General features: G+C 38.5%; 1 protein-coding gene across 50 annotated transcripts in view; it reads left to right on the top strand.

Annotated features, from left to right (window-relative positions):
• Positions 1–25881, top strand: part of ERC2 (ELKS/RAB6-interacting/CAST family member 2) — a 983951-nt gene that overhangs the window by 140078 nt on the left and 817992 nt on the right. For 4 of the 50 annotated variants that reach the window (XR_014823363.1, XR_014823362.1, XM_084988659.1 and 1 more), the window contains exon 1: positions 2154–2232. The exons of the other annotated variants lie outside the window; for them this stretch is intronic. Coding sequence is in view for 2 of the 4 variants with exons in the window: in XM_084988659.1 (XP_084844785.1) it covers positions 2227–2232 (6 nt within the window). In the remaining 2 variants the exon portion in view is untranslated. Of the gene's footprint in view, positions 1–2153; positions 2233–25881 lie in introns of those variants that run through there. 50 annotated transcript variants of the gene reach the window in all.

Genomic DNA, 25881 nt, shown 5'->3' with positions numbered 1-25881 from the left:
ATTGTAGTCAAATAAATGGAAAATGCAGTGTCCAAAGTGTTTTTTAAATTTTCTTTTCTTCCTTTTCCTTTTTCACCTTTCTTAGTCTCTCTCTGTGCCTCAAAATAAAAGAGCATCTCTAATTATCCTCTTGGGTATGATTTGTAAGAGTGCAATATTGGGATCACAAGGTGTCTTAGTTCATGCCGCTGTAACAGAATGCCACAGACTAGGTGGCTTATAATGACAAAAATTTGTTTCTCATAGTTCTGGCTGTAAATCTGAGATCAGAGTGCCAGTATGGACAAGTTCTAGTGAGGGCCCTCTTCCGGGTTGTAGGTGGCCATTTTCTTGTTGTATCCTTATGTGGCAGAGAGAGAGCAGGAGAGCTCTCTGGGGTGTCTTTTTATAAGGGTACTAATCCCACACATGAGTGCCCTACTCTCAAGACATAATCATATTAAAGGAAAAGCAGGAAGATCTGGTGAGAAGAGTTTTGAAGCAAAAGATACAGTCCTCAGTAAATTGGAAATACAGTTTAAGAACCTAAACAGGGAGTTCCCGTCGTGGCGCAGTGGTTAACGAACCCGACTAGGAACCATGAGGTTGCGGGTTTGGTCCCTGCCCTTGCTCAGTGGGTTAACGATCCGGCGTTGCCATGAGCTGTGGTGTAGGTCGCAGACGCGGCTTGGATCCTGCGTTGCTGTGGCTCTGGCGTAGGCTGGTGGCTACAGCTCCGATTCGACCCCTAGCCTGGGAACCTCCATATGCCGCGGGAGCGGCCCAAGAAATAGCAACAACAAAAAGACAAAAGACAAAAAAAAAAAAAACAGATTCTTTCATTCAAGAGGTATTTACTGAGCACCTACTCTATGTCTGTTGTATGTTACTGTGTGAAACTAATTGACTCAGGAAAGTCTCTGATGCTGAGACACTGAGCATTGTGTCCCACTTACATATTTGATGGAATGATTTCTGATGTGAATTGGTGATTGAGGTGAAAAGAATGCTAGCTTTGGAAGTGGGCAGCTCTGGGTAGAAATCTTGTTGGACATGTTATATCACCGCTCTGAGGCTCAGTTTCCTCATTGGGAAATCTAGCCAACTCATAGGTTTGTTAGCAGTAAACACAATGATTTAAGTCTCTAGTACATTGTTGGCACCAGTAGGTGTTCAATAACTAGTAGCTGCTATTATTTTTGTTGGAATTATTATGGTGATGACTCAAGGGTAAGATGAGTTGGGATACGTTGACAATAGTCCCAGTGCCTCCCTAAGCACCTATCCTCTGAGAGCAAAAGCAACTTTATGCATTTGTGTATGTGCATGTATATTTGTGTACCCATGTGTGTAAAATTGCACGTGTGTTCATGTGTGTGCAATATAGGAAGTCTCTCCCCTGGAATTGAACCCCAGAGCCTGTTTCAGAAGGTTCTTATAAGTAGCTATTCCATGCCCATCCCCCCTGTTCTGCTTTCTGAACCCTGAAAGCTCATGATGGAGGCACATGGGAGTGAGCTCCCCAGTGAACTTGTAGTATGAATTAGGCTTTACATAATTTGGGTTTAGGGGCATAGTGAGTATGCTTTTGGGCTGTGAGTGGGGTGTTTGAGCCTGAAAATCTAGATGTGAAGTTTTATCTCTTTTCTCTTAGTTTTGAGGTCCAGAGGCAAATTTTGGTAAGGGGGGTGAGTGAGAATGTGATGTACCTCAGGCCACATGCCCACACATCATGGGCTGGGCTGGGGGGAAGCAATGGTGGAGCTACTGAAGTGGGATTGATTCCACATGCACCTACGGGCCTTCAATTCCCATGCTTAGGTACTTGATGCTTTTGTACTTTTCCCCCCATCAGATCATATAATGATTTAAAATGTGCTTGAACATCTTAGTACATACAAGTCTGTATGATTAGGCCACCCAAGATTATTGCTTTCTTGCTCTCTGTATCCCCTGCTTCACCTACTCTCTACTCACATGACTGACCTTCCTACAGACTCACCCCTGCCCCAGCTGGTGATTGTTCTAACCTTTAAATCAAAACACCTGCACCATGATGGCTTCTCAAAGGGGCAGTGAGGGGTGTGCTCATCTCTCTGCTGGTTTCCCTGGCAACCGATGAGCCAACCTGACGTCAATTCCCCTATAACTAGTAACCTCTCCCCTGCTCACGGGAGTGAAGCCTGTCACCATGTTCTGCTCCGCGTTTGCTGCACATGGTGAGATGTCCTTTCAAGACCTTGCTTCATGCAGGTAAGTTTCCTCTATCCATTAAAACATCAGCGTCTCTATTGCTGACTTTGGATTCTATTTACATTCTTAAAACTGGGCAAGGACAGGCTTTGTGGGCCTGTGGGATGCAGCCTTACAAAGCCTAAGAGTGTTTTGGATGCTGGAAACTTAGTTCCAGAAGCTCCTGAGAACTGTTATTTTCTTGGAGTATCATTGCTGTGTTCACAAAAAAATTATCCTGACACTTGTTAAAATGGTGAGGAAGACTATTCAAGACTTCTGCAATAGGGGTATTGCACTAGAGGAGAGAGATTGGGACAAACTTGGGAATACAGCAAAGACAACTGGACAGTAGTGCCAATGAGCATAGTGAGGGGGTCAGGGGATGGAAAAATACATCAAGAGTAGAATGATTCTTGCTAAAGGCAGGCCAAGGACTTAAACATTGAGGGAGGAGGAACATCATCAGATATCTAGGGTGGGGGATTCTCTTTGAACTGACTTAACAGGATTCTTGCTAAGAGTTAGTTTTGCAGGCCTGGCAAGGACAGAGCAGAGGCTGAGGTGAGGTCTAGTTGGTGAGAGGGCTCAGAGGAGCCTAAATGAAGTTTGATTAAAGAGAGAATCTTTGGCACCTCTGATGATTAGAATGAAGCACAAGTGGTTAAATGTTCACCTTTGTATTTACACTTTCTTGTTGTGTTACCTTGGGTCTTTATGATCCTACCAAGTCTCTTACTGGAAAATGCACCAAGCAGTGTTATTATCTCCCTCATAAAGAATGTAGTGAATATTAAATGAGATAATGCATGGGAAGAACTTGTCACACTGTCCATCCTAAAGTAAGGGCTCAGAAAATGGTATTAGTGTTATACATTGGGGATTATAATTGTTTTTTTTTTTTTTTGTTTGTGTTTTGATGGCTGCATCTGTAGCATATGGAAGTTCTTGGGCCAGGGGTTGAATTGGAGCTGCAGCTGCTGGCCTACACGACAGCCATGGCCACACCAGATCCAAGCTGCATCTGTGGCTTACATGCTTCAGCTTGCAGCACTGTTGAATCCTTAACCCTCTGAATGAGAGCAGGGGTCAAATCCAAATCCTCACAGAAACCCTTCCTAATCTATAAATTATATAGGGGAATATGGAGTTTAATGAAAACTGCTCTGGACAGAAAGGGTTTAAATAGCTGAATTTAAAGTCTGGCCCTACCATGTTTAATATCCTCCCAGAACTTAAGTTTGTTATCTGCAAAATGAGGCAATACCCTTTTCCTTGCCTGTGCCACAGCTTGGCATTAAAAGAAAATAAATGTGAAAATACTTGGAAAACTAGAAATTTGTCTAAAATTATTTCTTAATAGTCCTATGATCAGGTCTCTGTCTGCTAGTGAGCTTATGTCCCTCGGTTGTGACCTTCACTAGTGATTCTCGGTTCTCTTTTGTTTTACCCCTTAGGAGAGACAGGAAGGCTAGAGAAAGCTGGGGTTGGGTGTTTCCCTTCCCTCAGATTCTGGTAAAACAGTTTACTTCAGAGGCAAACCTTATTAAGACAAACAGAATGCTCTGGGAATACAAAATGACTACTTTCTCTATCCTCCTTGCAGGAAGAACCAAAGGATTTTTTTCCTGTTTTTATTGTGAAAGCCTGATAGGGCTTCTAGAGGTGAAACTCAAAGTGTGGGAGCTGGCCAAGACTAGGCCCCCACTGGAGTTTTTATAACATTGTTTATTTAAAAATTAATATTTTTCTTACTTTATTCCTGTCAGCATGTAAATTGGAGATAATTAGCAACCGTTTAAGGAGTTTATATAGAATAGTGATTAATAGCTGGCAGCAAAAGTATAACTGTCTGGTGGTTACAACCAGATGCTTCTAGCACAAGTGTATGGTCAAAGGGAAAAGGGAGTGGATAAAAAGAATATGCGGGGAGTTCGCATAGTGGCTCAGTGGTTAATGAATCCGACTAGGAACCATAAGGTTGCGGGTTAAGGATCCAGCGTTGCCGTGAGCTGTGGTGTAGGTTGCAGGCGCGGCTTGGATCCCGAGTTGCTGTGGCTGTGGTGTAGGCTGGCGACTACAGCTCCATTCGACCCCTAGCCTGGGAACCTCCATATGCCATGGGAGCGGCCCAAGAAATGGCAAAAAGACCAAAAAAAAAAAAAAAAAGAATATGCGGAGTTCCTGTTGTGGCTCAGTGGGTTAAAAACCTGACATGGTGTCTGCAAGGATGTGGGTTTCATCCCTGGCCTTGATTAGAGGGTTAAAGTTCCGACATTGGCTGTAAGCTGTGGTGTAGGTCACAGATGTGGCTTGGATCCAGTGTTGCCGTGTAGGCCTGCAGTTGCAGCTCTGATTTGACCCCTAGTCTGGGAACTTCCATGTGCCACATGTGTGGCCCTAAAAGGAAAGAAAAAAATATTACCTGTCTTTAATTCCTTTTGGGGAAACCAGATGATAAAGTGGTTATTTTACAAAATAGAAGACTGTTGACTTGTGTCCACTTAAGGATATGGTGAATCTTCAAAATCTACCAAAAGCTAGAAAGTCATATAAGTCCTTGATTTACTTTAAGTACCATTGAGGCAGTTATTTAATCAGTCATTGCTTTGGAACATTCTTTAAACTGTTTTTAAAAAGTACTATTGTGTTGAATTAATTAATTAATTAATTAATTTGCTTTCTAGGGCTGCACCCACGGCATATGGATGTTCCCGGGATAGGGGTCTAATCGGAGCTGTAGCTGCCAGCCTACACCACAGCCACAGCCACAGCAATGCCAGATCCTAGCCTCATCTGTGAGCTACACCACAGCTCACGGCAACGCTGGAACCTTAACCCACTGAGGGAGACCAAGGACCAAATCCACATCCCCATGGACCCCAGTTGGGCTCTTCTACTGCTGAGCCATGACAGGAACTACATGTGTTGAATGATTTTAATTGTTGGACATTTGTGTCAGTATATTTGTTTCTGATTTATGCTCTAAATGAAGTTAAGGTAAAAGAGTAAAAGATAAATTCTCAGCCTTCCCTCAAAAAGAATTTATACTTTAGTCTGTTTAAACAAAATCTTTGAAGTATCAGAAATCTACTTGCTAAAGTTAAAATTTGCAAAAAAGACTTTGCTTTTAATTATTTTCAGAATCCATAAATGTCCTTTTATTGGAAAGTAAAAGAAGATGACCAAGGGGGTAGGGGGAAGACACATTGGGAAGATAAAGGGAAATATCTGAGCTTTGATGTTGGTGGACTTGTCTTTTGCTCTGCTCTTCTACCATTTTTTTTTTTTCGGTCTTTTTAGGGAGGCCTAATGCAAGTTCCTAGGCAAGGGGTCCAACTGGAGCTGCAGCTGCTGGCCTATACCACAGCCACAGCAACGCCAGATCTGAGCTGTGTCTGCGACCTACACCGAAGCTCACAGCAATGCCAGATGCGTAATCCACTGAGCAAGGCCAGGGATCGAACCCAAGTCTTCATGGATACTAGTCGGGTTGATTACCACTGAGCCACAGTGGGAACTCCGGGTCCATTATATTTCATTAGTCTTGTTTTCTGAGGTAGGCTTGTATTGCTATAAACTTTTCTCTTAGAACTGCTTTTGCTGCATCCCATAGGTTTTGAGTGTTGTATCTTTGTTGTCATTTGCTTCTAGGTATTTTTAAATTTCCTCTTTTATTTCTTCAGTGATCCGTTGATTGTTCAGTAGCATGTTGTTTAGTCTCCATGTGTTTGTGTTTTTTGCAGTTTTTTTCTTATCATTGATTTCCAGTTGTATAGTTTCGTGGTTGGAAAAGATGCCTGATAAATGATTTCACTTTTCTTAAAGTTACTGAGGTTTGATTTGTAGCCCAGAATGTGATCAATCTTAGACAATGTTCTGTGTATGCTTGAGAAGAATGTGTATTCTGTTGCTTTTGGATGGAATGTCCTATAAATATCTGTTAAGTCCATCTGGTATAATGCTTTATTCAGGGCCTGTGTTTCCTTATTGATTCTCTGTCTGGATGATCTGTCCATTGCTGTAAGTGGGGTGTTAAAGTCCCCCACTATTATTGCATTATTGTTCATTTCTCCCCTTAAGATTGTTAGCAGTTGCCTTATATATATTGTGGTGATCCTATGTTGGGTGCATAGATATTTAAAATTGTTATATTTCCTCTTGGATTGATCCTTTGATCATTATGTAGTGACCTTCCTTGTCCCTTAAGATATGCTTCATTTTAACGTCTATTTTGTCTGATAATGAGTATTGCTACTCCAACTTTCTTTTGATTCCCGTTTCCATGGAATATTTTCTTCCCTCCTCTCACTTTCAATTTGTATGTATTCCTAGAAATGAAGTGGGTCTCTTGAAGACAGCATATATATGGGTCTTGTTTTTGTATCCATTCAGCCAGTCTATGTCTTTTGGTTGGGGCATTTAGTCCATTAACTTTTAAGGTAATTATTGATATGTATGTTCTTACTGCCATTTTATTAACTGTTTTGGATTTGTTTTTGTTGCTCTTTTTCTTCCCTTCTTCTCTTGTCCTCTCCTCTTGTGGTTTGATGACTATCTTTAGTGTTGTATTTGAGTTGATTTTTCTTGTTTATCAGTTATAGATGTTTGGCTTGCAGTTGCCCTGAAGTTTTGATATAGGCGTCAATATATATATATATTATTAGATTGTTTTAAGTTGTTGGTCTCTTAATTGCAAGTGCATCTCCAGTGTCCTGCATTTGTACCCTCCTCTTCTCACAATTTCTGATTTTGGTAGTATAATTGTGTGTGGATGATTTTGTATCTTTACTGTATATATGCCCTTACTGGTTAGCCTTGTCATTTGTGGTATTTTTGTTTCGGTTGTGGCCCTTTCTTTTCTGCCTAGAGAAGTTCCTTTAGTATTTGTCATAAAGCTGGTTTAGCATTGCTGAATTCTCTTAGCTTTTGCATTACTGTGAAGCTTTTGATTTCTCCTTCAAATCTGAATGAGAGCCTTGCTGGGTAAAGTAATCTTGGTTGGAGGTTTTTTCCTTTCATTACGTTAAGAATATCATGCCACTGCCTTCTGGCCTGCAGAGATTTTGCTGCAAAATCTGCTGATAACCTTATTGGGGTTCCCTGGTATGTTGTTTGTTTCTTTTCCTTAGCTGCTTTCAAAATTTTCTCTTTGTCTTTAATTTTGGTCAGTTTGATTAATATGTGTATTAGGGTGTTCCTCCCTGGGTTTATTTTTTATGGTATTTGTTGTGCTTCCTGGATTTGAGTGAGTGTTTCCTTTCCTATGTTAGGGAAGTTTTTGGCTATTGTTTCTTTGAATATTTTTTCTGTCCCTTTCTCTCCTCCTTCTGGCACCCCTATAATACGGATGTTGGTGCGTTTAACATTGTCCCAGAGTCCTCTAAGACTCTCTTCACTTCTTTTTAATCTTTTTTCTCTTTTCTGTTCCGCATCATTGATTTCCACTAGTCTGTCCTCCACCTCGCTTATTTGTTCTTCTGCCTCCTATATTGTGCTGTTGGCTGCTTCTAATTAATTTTTTATTTCAGTTATTGTATTTTGCATCTCTTCTTAAGTTTTATATCTTGTATTTCTTTGCTCAGAGTTTCCTGTAAATTATCCATCTTTGCCTCCAGTTTATTTTCAATGTCTTGCATCATCTTTAGCATCAACAGTCTAAAGTCTTTTTTCCTGGAGGCTGAGAATCTCCTCATCACTTAGCTGTTTTTTTGGGGCTTTTTCTTTCTCCCGTATCTGAGTTATATATAGTTCTCTGCCTTTTCATTTTTATAGGTTTTTGGTGTGGTGACCTTTTTGGAGACAATAGAGTTGTAGTCTTTCTTAGTTCTGGTGTCTGCCCCACTTGTGGCTGAAGTTGGTATGAGGGTTTGCTGTAGGCTTCCTGATAGGGACTGGTGTCTGCTCACTAGTAGGTGGGTCTGATTGCTATCCCTCTGGTGGGTAGGGCTTTGTCTCTGGGTGAGATTAGAGGTGGCTGTGTGCCTGGGGGGTCTTTAGGCAGCCTGTTTACTGATGGGTGGGACTGTGATCCCACCTGCATTGTTGTTTGGCCTGGGGCTTCTCAGTGCTGATATGTGGGGCCAGATTTTCCCAAAATGGCCAGCTCCAAAGAAGGGCATGCTGATGAATATTACCAAGAGCTTTGCCTCCAATGCCCTTCCCCCACAACAAGCCACAGTCACCCCTGTTTTCCCAGGAGATCCTCCAAGAACTGCAGTCAGGTCTGACCCAGGTTCCTACAGAGACTTTGCTTTGCCCTGGGACTCAGTGCACGTGAAAATCTGTGTGTGCCTTTCAAGAATGGGGTCTCCGTTTCCCCCAGTCCCATGGAGCTCCTATGTACAAGCCCCACTGGCCTTCAGTGCCAAATGTTCTGGGGGCTCTTTCTCCCAGTGCCAGATCCCCATGCATGGGGGTTTGATGTGGGGCTCAGAACTCTCTCTCCTGTAGGTGAGTTTCTGTAATACAGTTACTTTCCAGTCTGTGGGGCTTCCCACCCAGTAGGTATAGGGTTGTTTATATTGCATAATCGCCCCTCCTCCCTCTTGATGTGGCCTCCTCTTTGTCTTCTGGAGTAGGATATCTTTTTGAAAGCTTCCAGTCCATTTGGTTGAAGGTTGCTGAGCATTTGGTTGTAATTTTGTTGTTTTTATGAGAGAAGTTGAGCTCCAGTCCTATTCTGCCATCTTAATCCTGTCTCTCAGTAGTGTTCTATGGGGATAGTTTGGGACCAAGTTGAAACTGGTCATCTAGTGGAGTTAGTTAGGCAGCAGCACTCCCTTTGTGTATTCCGAAGAGCTCTGTGTGCTAGCCTCACCTCCCTGAAGGTCACTGCCACTGCCAAAGGCCCAGAGACCAGGTACTGCCTGTAGGTGCCTCCCATTGTCCCCACCTCCCTAGGAGCATGTGCAGGTCATGCTCCTGTACACCTCCTATGAAGGGGATAATGGTCTGCACATACTGGGCAAAGAGGTAACAAGCATCCAAACAAAAAGCAGCCCTCATGTCAAAAAAATTAGTAAACCCACACAAGATAGCTAGGGACACTCCTGCATGCACATAGCCCTCCGGAATACAGTTGATAATTGAACTCACAGAATAAGAAAAAAGTAAGCAAAATGAGGAAACACAGGAGTTTCCATCGTGGCTCAGTGGAAATGAATATGACTAGCATCCATGAGGATGCAGGTTTGATCCCTGGCCTTGCTCAGTGGGTTAAGGTTCTGGCGTTGCCGTGAGCTGTGGTATAGATTGCAGATGCAGCTCGGATCCTGTGTTGCTGTGGCTTTGGTGTAGGCTCTGATTTGACCCCTAGCCTGGGAACCTACATATGCTGCAGGAGTGGCCATAAAAAAAAAAAAAATCCCAGTTAAAAGAACAGGAGAATTCCCTTGAGGAAGCAAACAAGGAATAGATCTCTGCAGTCAAACAGACACCAAGTTCAAAGAGGAGGTAAAGAAAATACTAGAGGAATTAAGAATGACTCAGCAGTAACAAAGACTTTTCTTTATTTTTATTTTTTGTCTTTTTTAGGGTCACACCTGTGGCATATGGAGGTTCCCTTGTTACAGGTCTAACTGGAGATGTAGCTGCTGGCCTACACTACAGCCACAGCAATGTGGGATCTGAGCCATGTCTGCAACCTACACCACAGCTCACAGTGACGCTGGATCCTTAACCCACTGAGCAAAGCCAGGGATCAAACCTGTGTCCTCATGGGTGCTAGTTGGATTCATTAACCACTGCTCCACAATGGGAACTCCGCAAAGAGTACTTTTTAAAAGGAACTAGAAACTATAAGGAGGAGCCAAGAAAAATTTAGAAAATTCATTTGCAGAATCAAAAGTGGAACTAAAGGCATTGAATAGCAGAATGAATAATGCATAGGAATGAATAAGTGACTTGGAAGATAGAATATTGTACATCACTCAATCAGGAAAGTGACAGAAAGCCAAATGAAAGCAATGGGAAGAGATATATGGGATAATATAACATGCCAATCTATGCATAATAGGGATTCCAGAGGAGAGGAAAAAGAAAAGGGGATTGAAAATGTTATTGAAGAAACTATTCCAGATCTGAAGAAGGAAACAGATACCCAGATAGAGGAAGCAGAGAGGATCCCAAACAAGATGAACCCAAACAGACCTACACCAAGACGTATTACAATAAAAATGGCAAAAGTTAAAGGGGAGGATTCTAAAAGCAGCAAGAGAAAAAGTTAATTGTAAGGGAACTCCCTTAAGTCTATTAGCTAATTTCTCTACAGAAACCCTCCAGGCGAGATATATTCAAAGTTATAAAAGGGAAAACTTGCAACCTAGAATACTCTGCCTAGCAAGATTATCATTTAAAATAGAATAACTAAAGAATTTCTCAAACAGAAACTGAAAGAATACAGCAATACTAAACCTATCCTAAAAGAAATATTGAAAGGTTTCTTCTAGATAGAAAAGAAGTAAGAAGATAAAGGATGGAGGAAATCACAATTGGAATGCAGTCACTTAAATAAGCCAGTATACAGATCAAAAGAGAAAAGAAAAAACTATTTGTGAAAGAAATGATAAACATAAGGGACAGCAAAAGGATAAACATGAAGATGTGAAAAGGACATCAAAATTATAAAATGTGTGGAAGGAAAGTAAGAAATGTAGATTCTTTTTTTTAAGAATGTGTTTGAGCCTGTATGACTATCAGTCAAAAGTAAGCAGATATTAGGAAGGAGTTAACATACTTGAAAAACAGATCAGCTATAAATCAAAAGCAAACAATGGATTCACAAAAACAAAAAAGAAGAGGACACAGCATAAAATAAAAGGAAATCATCCAACCATGTAAGCAAGAGAAAGGAATAAAGGAGAAATATAGAATCAAATGGAAAACAAGGTTTAAAATGTCAATAAATACATATTTATCAATAATTACATTAAATATCAGTGGACTGAATGCTCAAATCGAAAGACATAGAATGGCAGGCTAGGAAAAAAAAAAAAAGCCTACAATATGCTGTTTTCAAGAGACCCACCTTAGGGCAAAGGACACATGTAGATTGAAAGTGAGGGGATGGAGAAAGATATTGCATACAAATGGGAATGATGGGAAACTGAGGGTCACAATACTCATATCAGACAAAATAGGCTTTAGAGTAAAGGCCATAAAGAAAGATAAAGAAGAACTTTACTTAATGCAGTCATATTCATAACCCACTGTGCCACAGTGAGAACTTCTTAGATGTTTTTATCTCCCCCCTGTCCCATTTGAAATTAGGCTTGGCCACATGACTTGATTTGGCAAGTATGAGAAACAGAAAGCTTCAAGAGCCAATGTGTAGCAATTGGTAAAGAACGTTTTGAGATAAGTTCCCTGGGGGTACAATGGAACGAATCTTCCTGCAACCCCTGAAGATATTTGGCGTGAATGAGAAATAAACATTTGCTGTTTTAAACCATAGAGATTGTAGGATTGTTACTATGCATAAAGTGATCACTTGACTGATAAACTCCTGATTCTTTTCAAATTAGTTGTCATCATTATTATTGTTTTATACAGTCAGTGCTTATTTAGAATTACATTTACCATATTTATTTGATCACCTTTCTTTCGTTCATATCAATTCTTCCTATTAGAGTTTTCATTTCTCTTGAAGACACATTTTAGAATTCCCTTAATGTTAGCTGTGTGCTGATGAATGTTTAACACCTTGTTCCCTGGGAGGGGGGGGCAAAAAAGCCTGATTTTTAGTGTTTTCTGGTTTCCATGGTGTAAATATTCCCACCATGTCTGATTTCAGATAACCAACATGTTGTCAGTTGACTCTCAGGTGCCTTGAAAATTTGTCTCTTAGGAGCTAGTATAAGCACATTGCTCTTTCGGGTTGATTATGTTAGTGGTAAACTCTGTTTTTGTCTGAAGAAGCCTTTATGTCATCTTCATTCTTGAATGGCAGATTAATTGGGAGTAAAGGGCTAATACGGTTGAAAGTATATATATTTTTTAGGAGTTTAAAGTTTTTGTTGTTGATATAATAGTTTCTTTTTTTTTTGTTTTTTTTTCAAAGAATGTTTAATAATAATCAGAAATGTTCACACTATAATTTTATTTTATTTAAAAAATTAAAAAAATTTTTTTTCCTGCTGTACAGCATGGGGATCAAGTTATTCTTACATGTATACATTTTTTTCCCCACTTTTTGTTCTGTTGCAATATGAGTATCTAGACAGTTCTCAAGGCTACTCAGCAGGATCTCCTTGTTATCTATTCTAAGTTGTATCTGATAACCCTAAGCTCCCGATCCCTCCCATTCCCTCCCTCTCCTCCGGCAGCCACAAGTCTATTCTCCAAGTCCATGATTTTCTTTTCTGGGGAGATGTTCATTTGTGCTGGATATTAGATTCCAGTTATAAGTGATATCATATGGTATTTGTCTTTGTCTTTCTGACTCATTTCACTCAGTATGAGATTCTCTAGTTCCATCCATATTTCTGCAAATGTCATTATGTCATTCTTTTTTATGGCTGAGTAGTATTCCATTATATGTGTGTGTGTATGTGTGTGTATATATATATATATACACACACATACACACCACATTTTCCTAATCCAATCCTCTGTTGATGGACATTTGGGTTGTTTCCATGTCCTGGCTATTGTGAATAGTGCTGCAATGAACATGTGGGTGCATGTGTCTCTTCTAAGTAGAGTTTTGTCCGGATATATACCCAAGAGTGGGATTGTGGGGTCATATGGAAGTTCTGTGTATGGATTTCTAAGGTATCTCCAAACTGTTTCTCCATAGTGGCTGTACCAGTTTACATTCCCACCAACAGTGCAGGAGGGTTCCCTTTTCTCCACAACCCCTCCAGCATTTGTTATTTGTGGACTTAATGAATAATGGCCATTCTGACTGGTGTGAGGTGGTATCTCATGGTAGTTTTGATGTGGATTTCTCTTATAATCAGCGATGTTGAGCATTTTTTCCTGTGTTTGCTGGCCATCTGTATATCTTCCTTGGAGAAGAGTCTATTCAGGTCTTTTACTCATTTTTCCATTGATTGATTGGCTTTTTTGCTGTTGGGTTGTATAAGTTGTTTGTATATTTTAGAGATTAAGCCCTTGTCTGTTGCATCATTTGAAACTCTTTTCTCCCATTCTGAAAGTTGTCTTTTTGTTTTCTTTTGGGTTTCCTTTGCTGTGCAAAAGCTTTTCAGTTTGATGAGGTCCCCTGGGTTTATTTTTGCTCTAATTTCTATTGCTTTGGGAGACTGACCTGAGAAAATATTCATAGGCAAAACACTCTCTGACATCAAAATAATAGTTACTTTCTTGAGAAGAGTGTTGTTATCTTACATTGGTTTTTTTTTAGTTAATCTGTTCCCTCTCTCTGGTTGCTTTTAAAACCTTCTCTCTGATGTTCAGTAATTTTCCTTGCTGTGCATGGATATGAGTTTGATTTTACTTCCTTTGCTTGGAGACATTTTGCTTCTCTCATTTAATGAAATTTAGAATTTTTTTGGTTGTTCTTTCTTTGAATATCATTTGATGTCTAAGATTTTGCATGGTCTGGATTAAGAGACTGTTATCTCCAGAGTCTTTATTTTTTAGGTGTCACCTTGAGATCATTTTATGTTTAATTTTATTTTTCTGTGTGGATGTTGCCAGACATTTAGGTACTGTAAAATTTGCACCATATTCACAATGAAGGTAGACCCTTGGAGAAACTAGTTTTATCTTGTCCTGAGTCCAGAGTTCAGGCTATCATCTTTTTATGCTGTTGCCTCCATTTCACTGATCCAGCTTTATGGAGGAGTCTCAGCTTTCACTTTTTTTTTTTACTTTTTAGTGCTGCATTATCGGCATGTGGAGGTTCCCAGGCTAGGGGGTCCAGTCGGGGCTACAGCTGCTGGCCTACACCCCATAGCTATAGCAACATAGGATCTGAGCCGCGTCTGCAACCTACACCACAGCTCATGGCAATGCCGGATCCTTAACCCACTGAGTGAGGCCAGGGATCGTATTCACAACCTCATGGTTCCTAGTTGGATTTGTTTCTGCTGCACCAGGACAGGAACTCTTAAGGAGGACTCTCAGCTTTAACTTGGGCAAAGCTTATTCTCCTGCACACTTCCTGGGAGAACTCTAAGACCAGGCTACTTCTCTCTGCCCCTACCTGAGCCCTTGACAGACAAACCCTCAGCTCCTCTCACTGTTTTCCTTTTTGTTTATGGCTCCCGAGCATTTCTTTTACTCTCATGCATACTCATCTATGTATGCGAGGTGGTATTTTTGTGTTTTCTTTTGATTTTGTATTTCTTGTAGCTTTTTTAGGCGTTTATAATTATAATTATAATGTCCTGCCGTATTGCTAGAAATCGAAGTGTAGGTTATCCTGTAGACCCTCACTATCTTTCCCCCCTTGGATTATTCCAGTACCTTCCTCATTGTTTCTCTGCCTCTAGTCTCCCTTTCTGTTAGGCTATCTTCCAGTTCTAAAATATATACCCCTATGTTTCTCCCAAAACCTTTGTTATATGTGTCCCTTTTAAAGTAAAAATAAAAAAATGTGCTTGTAGACTCTTAATGTTTGTGACAACTGTGGGGGGAATAAAATACTATTTTCTGAAGACATGTTTCAAATATCTGTTTCTTTCAGATCTTTGCTTAAATGTCACATTGGTGTGGAATATGACTATCTGTCTACCCTGCATAAGTTTAATACCCTCTTACCATGTTCATGTTTTTATTTATCTGTGTAGTAATGTATCCTGATATGCTTTACTTCTATTTGTTTATTGATTGTCTCCCCTTTTTAGATTCTAAGTTCAGTGAGGCCATTAAACTTTCTCATTGTTATATCTCCAGTGTCTGTTATTGTGCCTGGCACATAGTAGATGTTCAATAGATATATTTTGAAAGAATGAGTGAAATAATTCAAAGAAAAGTTATGTCTAAATTTCAGGAGTTCCTGTCATGGCTCAGTGGTTAATGAACCTGATTAGCATCTACAAGGACATGGGTTCAATCCCTGGCCTTGCTCAGTGGGTTAAGGATATGGCATTGCTGTGGGCTGTGGTATAGGTTGCAGATGTGGCTAGGATCCTGAGTTGCTGTGGTTGTGGTGTAGGCTGGCAGCTACAGCTCTGATTCGACCCCTAGCCTGGGAACCTCCATATGCTGTGAGTGCGACCCTAAAAAGACAAAAAGTCAAAAGTAAATAAAATTATTTCAGACAGTTTTATTTTTGTCGTTAAAATTAAAGAAATTTCAAATTGTTATAAAACATACCTCTAAGAATGCATTCTTAAGTCCAATTTGTGTTATGCATTATTAAACACTTCATTTACATCACTCTTTGCTTTATGAAGTCTGTATCCTTTTTATGACATTTGGGTCCTTTACTGATGAGCATTACCATCCTGTAGAAACCTCTTGCCACTCTCAAGGCTCATATTTGGCTGCTAAGTCTGTATTCTTTTCCCATCCAATATGCCATGGTTTTCCCACATTTCTAGACTTTAGTCATGTCCTTTACCCTGCATGGAATACCCTTCCTTTTTGCCTCTGGAAAATTCTTTTTTGTTCTTAGGCCCCACTCAAAGTTCACATCTTCTGTGGAGTGTCTTGTGCTCAGACCAGATCAATGCCTCACTCCACTCTGATGCCTTAGCACTTTGTACATGCTCCCTTATGCTCACATCCCTTTCTGTTGTGCTTATTGGTCTCCGCATTTGTCATTTTTTCTTGACTAAGAGCTTCTCAAGGCCAAGGACAATGTTTCATGCTTTATCTCTCCTTGTATCCTGAGTGCCTTTAGCATACTGCTTATCATCCTGAATAAATGCTCAGTAAAAGTGGGTTGAGTGAATGTTATCTGGGAGTGGTTGTGGCAGAAATTAATGATCAGTTTATACTCTCAAACTCTCTGACTGGACTGGAATGAAGGAAGAATAAATGCCGGGTTTGATGGGAGATTGTGTTAACATCCTTAAAGCTTCTTTCAAAAAAAAAATGAAAAAGACTTTTTTTTTTCCTGAGGAAGTAAGTAAATGTTATCCTGCTTAGTTTCTTGAATAAATTGCTAAATAACCTTTAAAGACATTTTATAGCATAATAGTTTTCTTTATTAATACTAATTGTAACATTAAGATAGGTTGTTTATTGAATTCATAAACTGTAGTGAGCTATGTATAGCCATATATAAAATGTGTATATATAAATTTTCATATATATAAATTTTCATATATACATAGATATAAATTTATTCACAGCTACAAGCATATCATCCTCATTTTACAGTGGAAAGAGCCGAGGGCAAATAATTTGCCAGAAATTAAACAGTATAAATAGTGGTAGAACCGGTTCTTGCTTGAGTCCACAGTGGATTTCCATAACTCCTCTAATAACAGAATTTTCTTTGCCCCTTTAAAAGGTTACTTAAAAGCTTATTTAAAGGAATAAGTAAGGAGGATCTTCACAGACAATGTAAACTTATCCTATGTTTATTTTTTCCTCCTTTCTAAAACCATAAAGCCTGCAATTCTTTCCATTCTTATTTCCCCTTGGATTTTTAAACTAAAGAAATAAAATCTTTAAATATTTAGCAAAAAAAATTCCACTCATTTCACAGGCCCCTGTCTTCATTGGTTTTGTGCAACAACCTTTTCCTACTCCACAGCTAAGGACTCAAATGGTGATGAGAGGGACAATCATGCATTTTATTTCTTAATTTTTATTTACTTATTGCTATTATTATTATTTTGCTATTTTAGGGCCACACCCACAGCACATGGCAGTTCCCAGGCTAGGGGTCAAATCGGAACTGTAGCTGCTGACCTATGCCACGGCCACAGCAACGCAGAATCAGGGCCACCTCTGTGACCTATAGCACAGCTCAAGGCAATGCCATATCCCGAACTCACTGACTGAGGCCAGGGATTGAACCTGCATCCTCGTGGATCCTAGTTGAGTTCGTCAACCACTGACCCATGAAGGGAACTCCCAAAAGGGACAGTCATGCATTTTAAATAGTGTACAGATGCATGGATTCAGGAGAGCCATTGGCCCTAGTATAACTTGCTGAGGGCTTTGGTATGTTGAAATTTATGTAACTCAGGATTAATAGTTTATCTTATTCAGAAAAATGGCAGTGGGACTTAGAGTTACTAAGGTTTTACACTAGAACTTGCTTCAGTTTAAATCCTTCCATTTGATAATGCTTTTGTTCTGGGCAGCAGCAGTATCTGCACTGTTAGACACTTTCTTTATATCCGTGTTGTACCTGATAGATTAGCTCTGTTCCAGACTCAAATATGAAAGGTTTTTTTTTTTCTCCTTTCCCAACTTTAAAAGCCTCAAATGAATTATTAAACAAAATAAACATCCAGGGATTAAAAAAAGTACTTTGCAAGTCCTTGTTTAAAAATAATTTTTATTATCCTTTGGGAGAAATTTCTATTCACTTTTCGCTGGTTTAAAGATTTGAGAAAGGCTCTTAAAGCATATGAAATGTATCCATATGCTTATGAATGCTTACATGGATTTCCGTCTTTGCTAAGGAAAATGTTATTAATAATATGTATAAAATTATCCAGATAAAATAAAAACAACCTCAAATTGATATTATGCAGGATTGGTATTGAGGGATCTTATTTCTCAGCCAAATAACATATTCTTCCATTAATGGTATCTATAAAGGAATCATTCCTCCTTTCTGGTTTTTGCTTTGGCTTTCCCAATGGATAACATGGATCTTCTGTGACTTATCATTATATTTTCCAGGTTCCTACGTGGCCCCTTCATTCTTGATATTTATCTCATATTTCTTTTTGTTGGGGGGCGGGGACTTTCCTTTAAACTCTTCAAAGTCTTGAAGCTCTCAGGTGGAAGAATGATAAATCTTTCAAAATTCTCTAAAGATATTCTTTAAGAAGTTTTTTTGGGAGATGAGAGTTACTTCATCGTGGTTAGAATTAATCATCTGTTCCAACTCCTGAAGTCCTGGAGCCACTAGGGTTGGAGTGTGGTTATGGCAGCTGCACCATCGGTGGAATGTGGTAGATGGGATGTGTCTGGGCCAAAGATGTTTGACTCCAGGGTGGAAATCTTGCTCATGGCAGCTGTTGCACATACCCTAACACTAATTATGTGGTAATAGGATCTTTCTGCAGTTCGGTGACCAAATAAGACTGATACATGGAGCTGTAAGGGAAACACCAGGACAGAACAACGTGGTGAGTTTGGTGCCTGGGCTTTATAACTAACAGTGCTGCCATCTCTGCTGCGATTTGTTTGGGCCCCAGTTTATCCTTCTGTAAAACAAAGCAAAGATGATTCTTCTGATCCTTTCATCACTAATGTTCAGTGATTCTCTTGTTAAATGTTTGTTGTCTTTTTAAGGTACATATACCAGCTTTTACAGTGTTTTACTTGCTATTGAAAGCTTAGCATCTGAAACGGCCAAACCAAAAAGTTCCTGTGGGTTAAAGGTTTTATTTGTATATGACACAGTAAAACATAATTTCACATCTCCCCTGCCCGTTGCTTTCGTCTCTTTCCATTGCATTTTGGGTTTGTATATTCATAATAACTGTGGCTTTTAAAAAATGATAGCTTCCTATGACTTTGCTGTACAGCAGAAATTGACAGAACATTGTAAATCAACTACAATAAAAAATTTAAAAAAAGGAAATAGATAAAATAAACATGATAGCTTCTTGTGAACTGGACTGGGACTTGCTAAGTATCAGATATGCATTATTGCTTAACTTTGTAATGGTTTTGTGATATGTTTGTATTATTAGCAGCTTTGAAAAGATTTAGAAACTGAAATCTGGATAAGTAACCTGCTAATGTCACACAGCCCAGTTTAGGTTGTGGGACCCTCTGTCTAGTGAGGATCAGATTGACCCCAGAGCTGATGAGTGACCAAGCTGGAGATCAGTGTCAAACTGTTTGACATCAAATTCAGGATCTTAATTGAGAGTATTATTCTTGTTCAAATATTTAGGACTTTGTTGAATTAATTATTCCTTTATTTCCTCCTAGAAGTTTGTGATTCTCCTTAATTTTTCTAGTCTCTTTACTCATTATGTCTGTTGTTGGATGTCAGAAGCTTGCCTTGGCATGGTTATGTTGGCACCATGAAGATCACCAATGTTTTGCATATATTGCCCTTTAAGAATTCCTTGCCTGAAATAAGCATAATCACATCACTATCATGTTATGCATATTTTACTTCTTTTTAAAATCTTTAATTATAACAGCAATTGTAGTAGACCCTTCTTGGGGTCTCTGGCTACCTTTAAAAAATAGCCTTCTCTTTTGAGTGGCTCCTGATTGACAGGGTCAGCTGCCACAACTGATTGATTCTTGGTGGACACCATGCCAAGACCATTCTATCTTCTGTCGTGGGTATTTACAATTTAGAGCAGAATTGTTGAAGCCAAGTCACGACTTCTTGCACAGATTCCTGCTATGTCTGATTGTTCTTTTCCTGAGTTTTGTCTTCATAGTTACTGTTTTGATTTAGAGAGATATATTGATATGCTTTTCATGCATTCCCTTCTTTGGCTTAAGGTAGGCTAAATCAATTTCTGTTGCTTTAAGCTCAAAGAATATTAACTAACCTAGCAATGAGGAGTACATGACAGGTGTCTTAGTCCATTCAAGCTATTATAACAAAAATGCCCTCGCCTGGATTGCTTATAAACAACAAATATTTATTTATTGCAGTGCTGGAGTCTGGGAAGTCCAAGATCAATGTGCTGGCAGATTTGAAGTCTATTGAGGGCCTATTTCCTAGTTCAGAGGCAGTTGTTTTCTCACTTATTCTCACACGGTAGAAAGAGTGAGGGAGCTTTCTGAGACCTCTTTTATGAGGACACCATTCCCATTCATGAGATCTCTACCCTTAGGACCTAGTCACCTCCAAAAGGTCTCCTCTCCAAATACCATCACAGTGGGGATTAGGTTCCAAGATACAAATTTTTGGGGAACCTAAATGTCCAGTCTAAAACAGTATGTATTGAAAAATTATTCTTGGGAGTTCTCGTCGTGGTGCAGTGGTTAACGAATCCGACTAGGAACCATGAGGTTGCGGGTTCGATCCCTGCCTGCTCTTGCTCAGTGGGTTAACGATCTGGCGTTGCCGTGAGCTGTGGTGTAGGTCGCAGATGCGGCTCGGATCCCGCGTTGCTGTGGCTCTGGCGTAGGCTGGCAGCTACAGCTCTGATTTGACCCCTAGCCTGGGAACCTCCATATGCCGCAGGAGGGGCCCAAGAAATGGCAAAAAGACCAAAAAAAAAAAAAAAAAAAATTCTTGAAAAACATTTTTGCAGAAGGCATCCATAATACTTTTACTTCCCATCATTTTTAACAGCTTCATTGATATATACATCATGTATCATAAAACTCGCCCTATAAATGTGTAATTTAAACATTTAAACATCATTTAAAACATTTTCATCACCTCCCCCCAAAATCCCGTGCCCTTTATTCATTCTTTATTCCCCTCTCCTCCAGCAGTGATCATTCTGATGTATTTTCTTCTAGATGTTTTTCTTGTTTATTTATTTTACTTTTCTGTGGTATGTTGGCCATGTTTTTGTTATGGGATATGATATATTCATTCATATTTATTCTCTCTATAATGTACAATATAAAGTGTACATATGTGTATAAAATATTAAAGATGATAGGCATTGTGTGGTAGTAATCTTACTTTTGTGCAAGAGAAGTGAAGATGAAGGTCTTCGATTCTAGTTCATTAATAAAATGGAAAAATTTAGGGAGTTTAAGGAATTAGGCTATTTAGGACCCCGTGTATTCACATTTTCCATATATATCATTCAAGTTATAGTTTGTAAAATAAGATTCATTTCACACCCTTCATGATTTTCCCAGTCACTTAAAATTCCACCCAGAGCAGACAAGTGTATGGATATGCTATTTAAAAGTACAAATGAATAAAATATTTGAATTGTAAAGCTTAGTACTTGTCATTTCAGATAACTCATTAAAGGTTCCCTCAGACTGTTATTTTTTTGCTTTTTGGGCCACACCCGTGGCTTATGGAAGTTCCCAGGCTAGGGGTCAAATTGGAGCTACAGCTGCCAGTCTATGCCACAGCCACAGCAACGCCAGATCTGAGCTGCGTCTGTGACCTATACCACAGTTCATGGCAACGCCAGATCCCCAACCCAATGAGTAAGGGCAGGGATTGAACCTGCATCCTCATGGATACTAGTTGGATTCATTTCTACTGCACCACAACAGGAACTTCCCAGACTGTCTTTTAAATGATGGTAATGAAAATAACTCTACAGAATTAAAATTGAGATATTATGTGTCACTTAAACAGCATATATAATAATATATAATTATATAAGATATATTATATTTATAACATATATTACATGTAAAGTATATTTATTCATATTTAACCTGGCAGGTTTTCTTTTTTGACTTGAAAAGGAAATTAAGCATATATACCTATCAAATAGCACATAGTTCAATTAGGGTTGAATGAGTGAATGAATTATCCTCTTTGTCTACTTTACCAGTATTATCTTGTACAAAGAGGCCGTACTCATGCTTTACTAAGATTTTATTAATCACACAAAGTAACTTTTCAGTGTGCTCCTTAGGACTATTTCTACAATATTATTTTCATGATGTTTTCTTCACCTTTCATTTACCAAATCATTTTTTTCAATGAATTTTATTATGTTTATCATTTTAACAACCATCATCACAACCTAATTTTAGAACATTTCCATCCCCAACCCCCAGTGCACCCCTCTCTCCCTCTGACCTGTCCTTTTTGGGAACTGTAAGTTTTTCACAGTCTGAGTCTGTTTCTGTTCTGCAAATAACTTTATTTGTATCCTTGTAAAATGTTTTTTAAGTCTTACTGAAGTATAGTTGATTTACAAGGTTGTGATAATTTCTGCTGTACCACCAAGTGACCCAGTCATACATATACACATATCCATTCTCTCTCAGATTCTTTTTTCAAATAGATTTATCACAGAATACTCAATAGTTCTCTGTGATGTACTGCAGGTCCTCCTTGGCCAGTCACTCCATATACCTCATTGTGCATATGTCAAACCCAATCCCCCAGTCCCTCCTTTGCATCTTTTTTTTTTTTTTTTTTTAGATTCCACATAGAGGTGATATCATATGATGTTTGTCTTTTGTTGTCTGACTAACTTCACTTAGTATGATGGTTTCTAGGTCCATCCATGTTGCTGCAAATGACATTTCATTCTTTTATATGGCTGAGCAATATTCCATTGTATATATGTACCACATATTCTATATCCATTCCTCTGTTCATGGACATTAAAGTTGATTCCATGTCTTGGCTGTTGTTCATAGTGCTGCAGTGAACATTGGGGTACATGTATCTTTTTGAGTAGTTTTTTTCCTGGATAGGTGCCAAGGAGTGGATTGCTGGATCATGTGGTGGTTCTATTTTTAATTTTTTGAGGAATCTTCATAGTGGTTCTCACCAACCTCTTTTCTCTGCACCTTTTCCAGCATTTATTGTTTTTAGACTTTGTGATGATGGCTGTTCTGGCTGGTGTAAGGTGGTACCTCATAGTAGTTTTGATGTACATTTCTTTAATAATTGGTGATGCTGAGCATCTTTTCATTTTTTTTGGCCATCTTTATGTCTTCTTTGGAGAAATGTTTGTTTAGACCTGCCCATTTTATGATGGGTTTTTTTTTTTAAATGTTGAACTACGAGAGGTGTTTATATATATTTTGGAGATTAATCCCTTGTCAGTTGCTTCATTTGAAAATGTTTTCTCCCATTATGTGGGCTGTCTTTTGATTTTGTTTATGTTTTCCTTTGCTGTGCAAACACTTTTAAGTTTAATTATGTCCAATTTGTTTATTTTTATTTTTAATATTCTAGGAGGTGGATCAGAAAAGATATTGCTGTGGTTTACATCAAAGAGTTTTCTGCCTATGATTTCCTCTAGTAATTTTGTAGTATCTGGCTTTACATTTAGATCTTTAATCCATTTTGAGTTTATTTTTGTGTATGCCATTAGAGAATGTTCTAATTTCATTCTTTTACTTGTAGCCATCCAGTTTTCCCAGCACTAATTATTGAAGAGACTGTCTTTTCTCCATTGTATATTCTTCTTGCCTCCTTTGTCATAGATTAGTTGACCACAGGAGCGTGGGTTTATCTTTGAGCTTTCTGTCCTATTCTACTGATCCATGTTTCTGTTTTTGTGCCCGTACCATGCTGTTTTGATGACTGAAACTTTGTAGTATAGTCTGAAGTCAGGGAGCCGGATTCCTCCAGCTTCGTTTTTCTTTTTCAGGATTGCTTTGGCTTTTCAGGGGCATTTGTGTTTCCATACAAATTTTAAAATTACTGTTTTAGTTCTGTGAAAAATGCCATTGGTAATTTGATCAGGATTACATCGAACCTGTAGATTGTCTTGGATAGTGTACTCATTTTGACAATATTGATTCTTCCAATCCAAGAGCATGGTATATCTTGCCATCTGTTTTGTGTCATCTTTGATTTCTTGCCTTGGCGTCTCATAGTTTTCAGAGGTATTTCAGAGGTATTTCAGAGGTATTTTGTCTCTTTAGGTAGGTTTATTCCTAGGTATTTTATTCTTTTTGGTGTGATGATAAATGGGGTTGTTTCCCTAGTTTCTCTTTCTTATCTTTCATTGTTAGTATGTGGAAATGCGATTGATTTCTCTGTATTAATTTTGTATCTTGCACTTTACCAAATATATCAATGAGCTCTAACAATTTTCTGGTAGCATCTTTAGGATTTTCTTGGTATAGTATCATGTCATCTGCAAACAGTGATAGTTTTATTTCTTCCTTTTCAATTTGGATCCCTTTTCTTTCTTTTTATTTTCTGATTGCCATGGCTAGGACTTCCAAAACTATGTTGAATAAAAGTGATGAGAATGGACATCCTTGTCGTTCCTGATCTTAGTGGGAATTCTTTCAGTTTTTTACCATTGAGAATGAGGTTAGCTCTGGGTTTGTCATCTATGGCCTTTATTATGTTGAAGTAGGTTCCCTCTATGCCCACTTTCTGGAGGTTTTTTTTTTTTTTTTTTTGTATCAGAAATGGGTGTTGGATTTTCTCAAAAGCATTTTCTGCATCTATTGATATGATCATATAATTTTTATTCTTCAGTTTGTTTATGTGGTGTATCACACTGATTGATTTGTGGATGTCACAAAATCCTTACATTCCTGGGATGAATCCCACTTGATCATGGTGTATGAACCTTTTAATGTATTGCTAGTATTTTGTTGAGGATTTTTGCATCTATGTTCATCTGTGATATTGGCTTGTAATTTTCTTTTTTTTTTGTGGTGTCTTTGGTTTTGGTATCTGGGTGATGGTGGCCTCATGGAATGAGTTTGGGAGTGTTCCTGCTTCTGAAATTTTTTGGAATGATTTCAGAAGGATAGGTGTTAACTCTTTTCTAAATGTTTGTCTAAATTTGCCTGTGAAGCTATCTGGTCCTGGAATTTTGTTTGTTGGAAGTTTTTTAATCACAGTTTCAATTCCACTATTTGTGATTGGTTTGTTCATCTTTTCTATTTGTTCTTGGTTTAGTCTTGGAAGATTGTACCTTTCTAAGAATTTGTCCATTTCTTCTAAGCTGTCCATTTTATTGGCATATAGTTGCTTGTAGTAGTCTCATGATCCTTTGTATTTTTGTGATGTCCATTATAACTTCTTCTTTTCCATTTCTAATTTTATTGATTTGAGTCCTCTCTTTTCTTGGTGAGTCTGGCTAAGGATTTATCAATTTTGTTGATCTTTTCAAAGAATCAGCTTTTCATTTCATTGATCTTTTCTATCATTTTCATTTCTAGTTCATTTATTTCTGTTCTGGTCTTTATGATTTCTTTCCTTCTGCTAACTTTGGGTTTTGTTTATTCTTCTTTCTCTAGCTGCTTTAGGTATAAAGGTGGGTTGTTTATTGGAGATTTTTCTTGTTTCCTGAGGTAGACTTGTATTGCTACCAACTTCCCTCTTAGCACTGCTTTTGCTGCATCACATAGTTTTTTGGATGATTGTGTCTTTGTTGTTATTTGCTTTTCAGCATTGTTAAATTTTCCCTTTGATTTCTTCAGTGATCCATTGGTTATTTAGTATCATATTGTTTAGTCTCCACATGTTTGTGTTTTTGGCAGTTTTTTTTCCTTGTTGATTTCTAGTCTTACCACATTATAGTTGGAAAAGATGCTTGGTAAGATTTTACAAGGATTGATTTTAGGCTGGAATGCAATATATCCTAGAGAATGTTCCATGTGCACTTGAGAAGAATATGTATTCTGCTTTTGGCTGGAATATTCTATAAATATCTATTAAGTCCATCTGGTCCAATGCCTCATTTAAGGCCTGTGTTTACTTGTTGATTTTCTGTCTGGATGATCTATCCATTGCTGTAAGTGGAGTGTCAAAATCCCCCACTATTACTGTGTTATTGTCAGTTTCTCCTTTTTAAGGCTGTTAGCAGTTGACTTACATATTGAAGTGCTCCTATGTTGGGTGTGTATATATTTACAACTATTATATCTTCTTGGATTGATCCTTTGATCATTATGTGATGTCCTTCTTTGTCTCTCATAACATTCTTTATTTTATAGTCTATTTTGTCTGAT

The sequence above is a fragment of the Sus scrofa genome, chromosome 13, assembly GCF_054392235.1.
Source record: "Sus scrofa isolate SSC_HxYL_T2T_F1_AM1 chromosome 13, Sscrofa_HxYL_maternal_Yorkshire_Landrace_v2.0, whole genome shotgun sequence".
NCBI classification, from domain to species: Eukaryota; Metazoa; Chordata; class Mammalia; order Artiodactyla; family Suidae; genus Sus; species Sus scrofa.
This window is presented reverse-complemented; position numbering and strand designations above follow the sequence as displayed.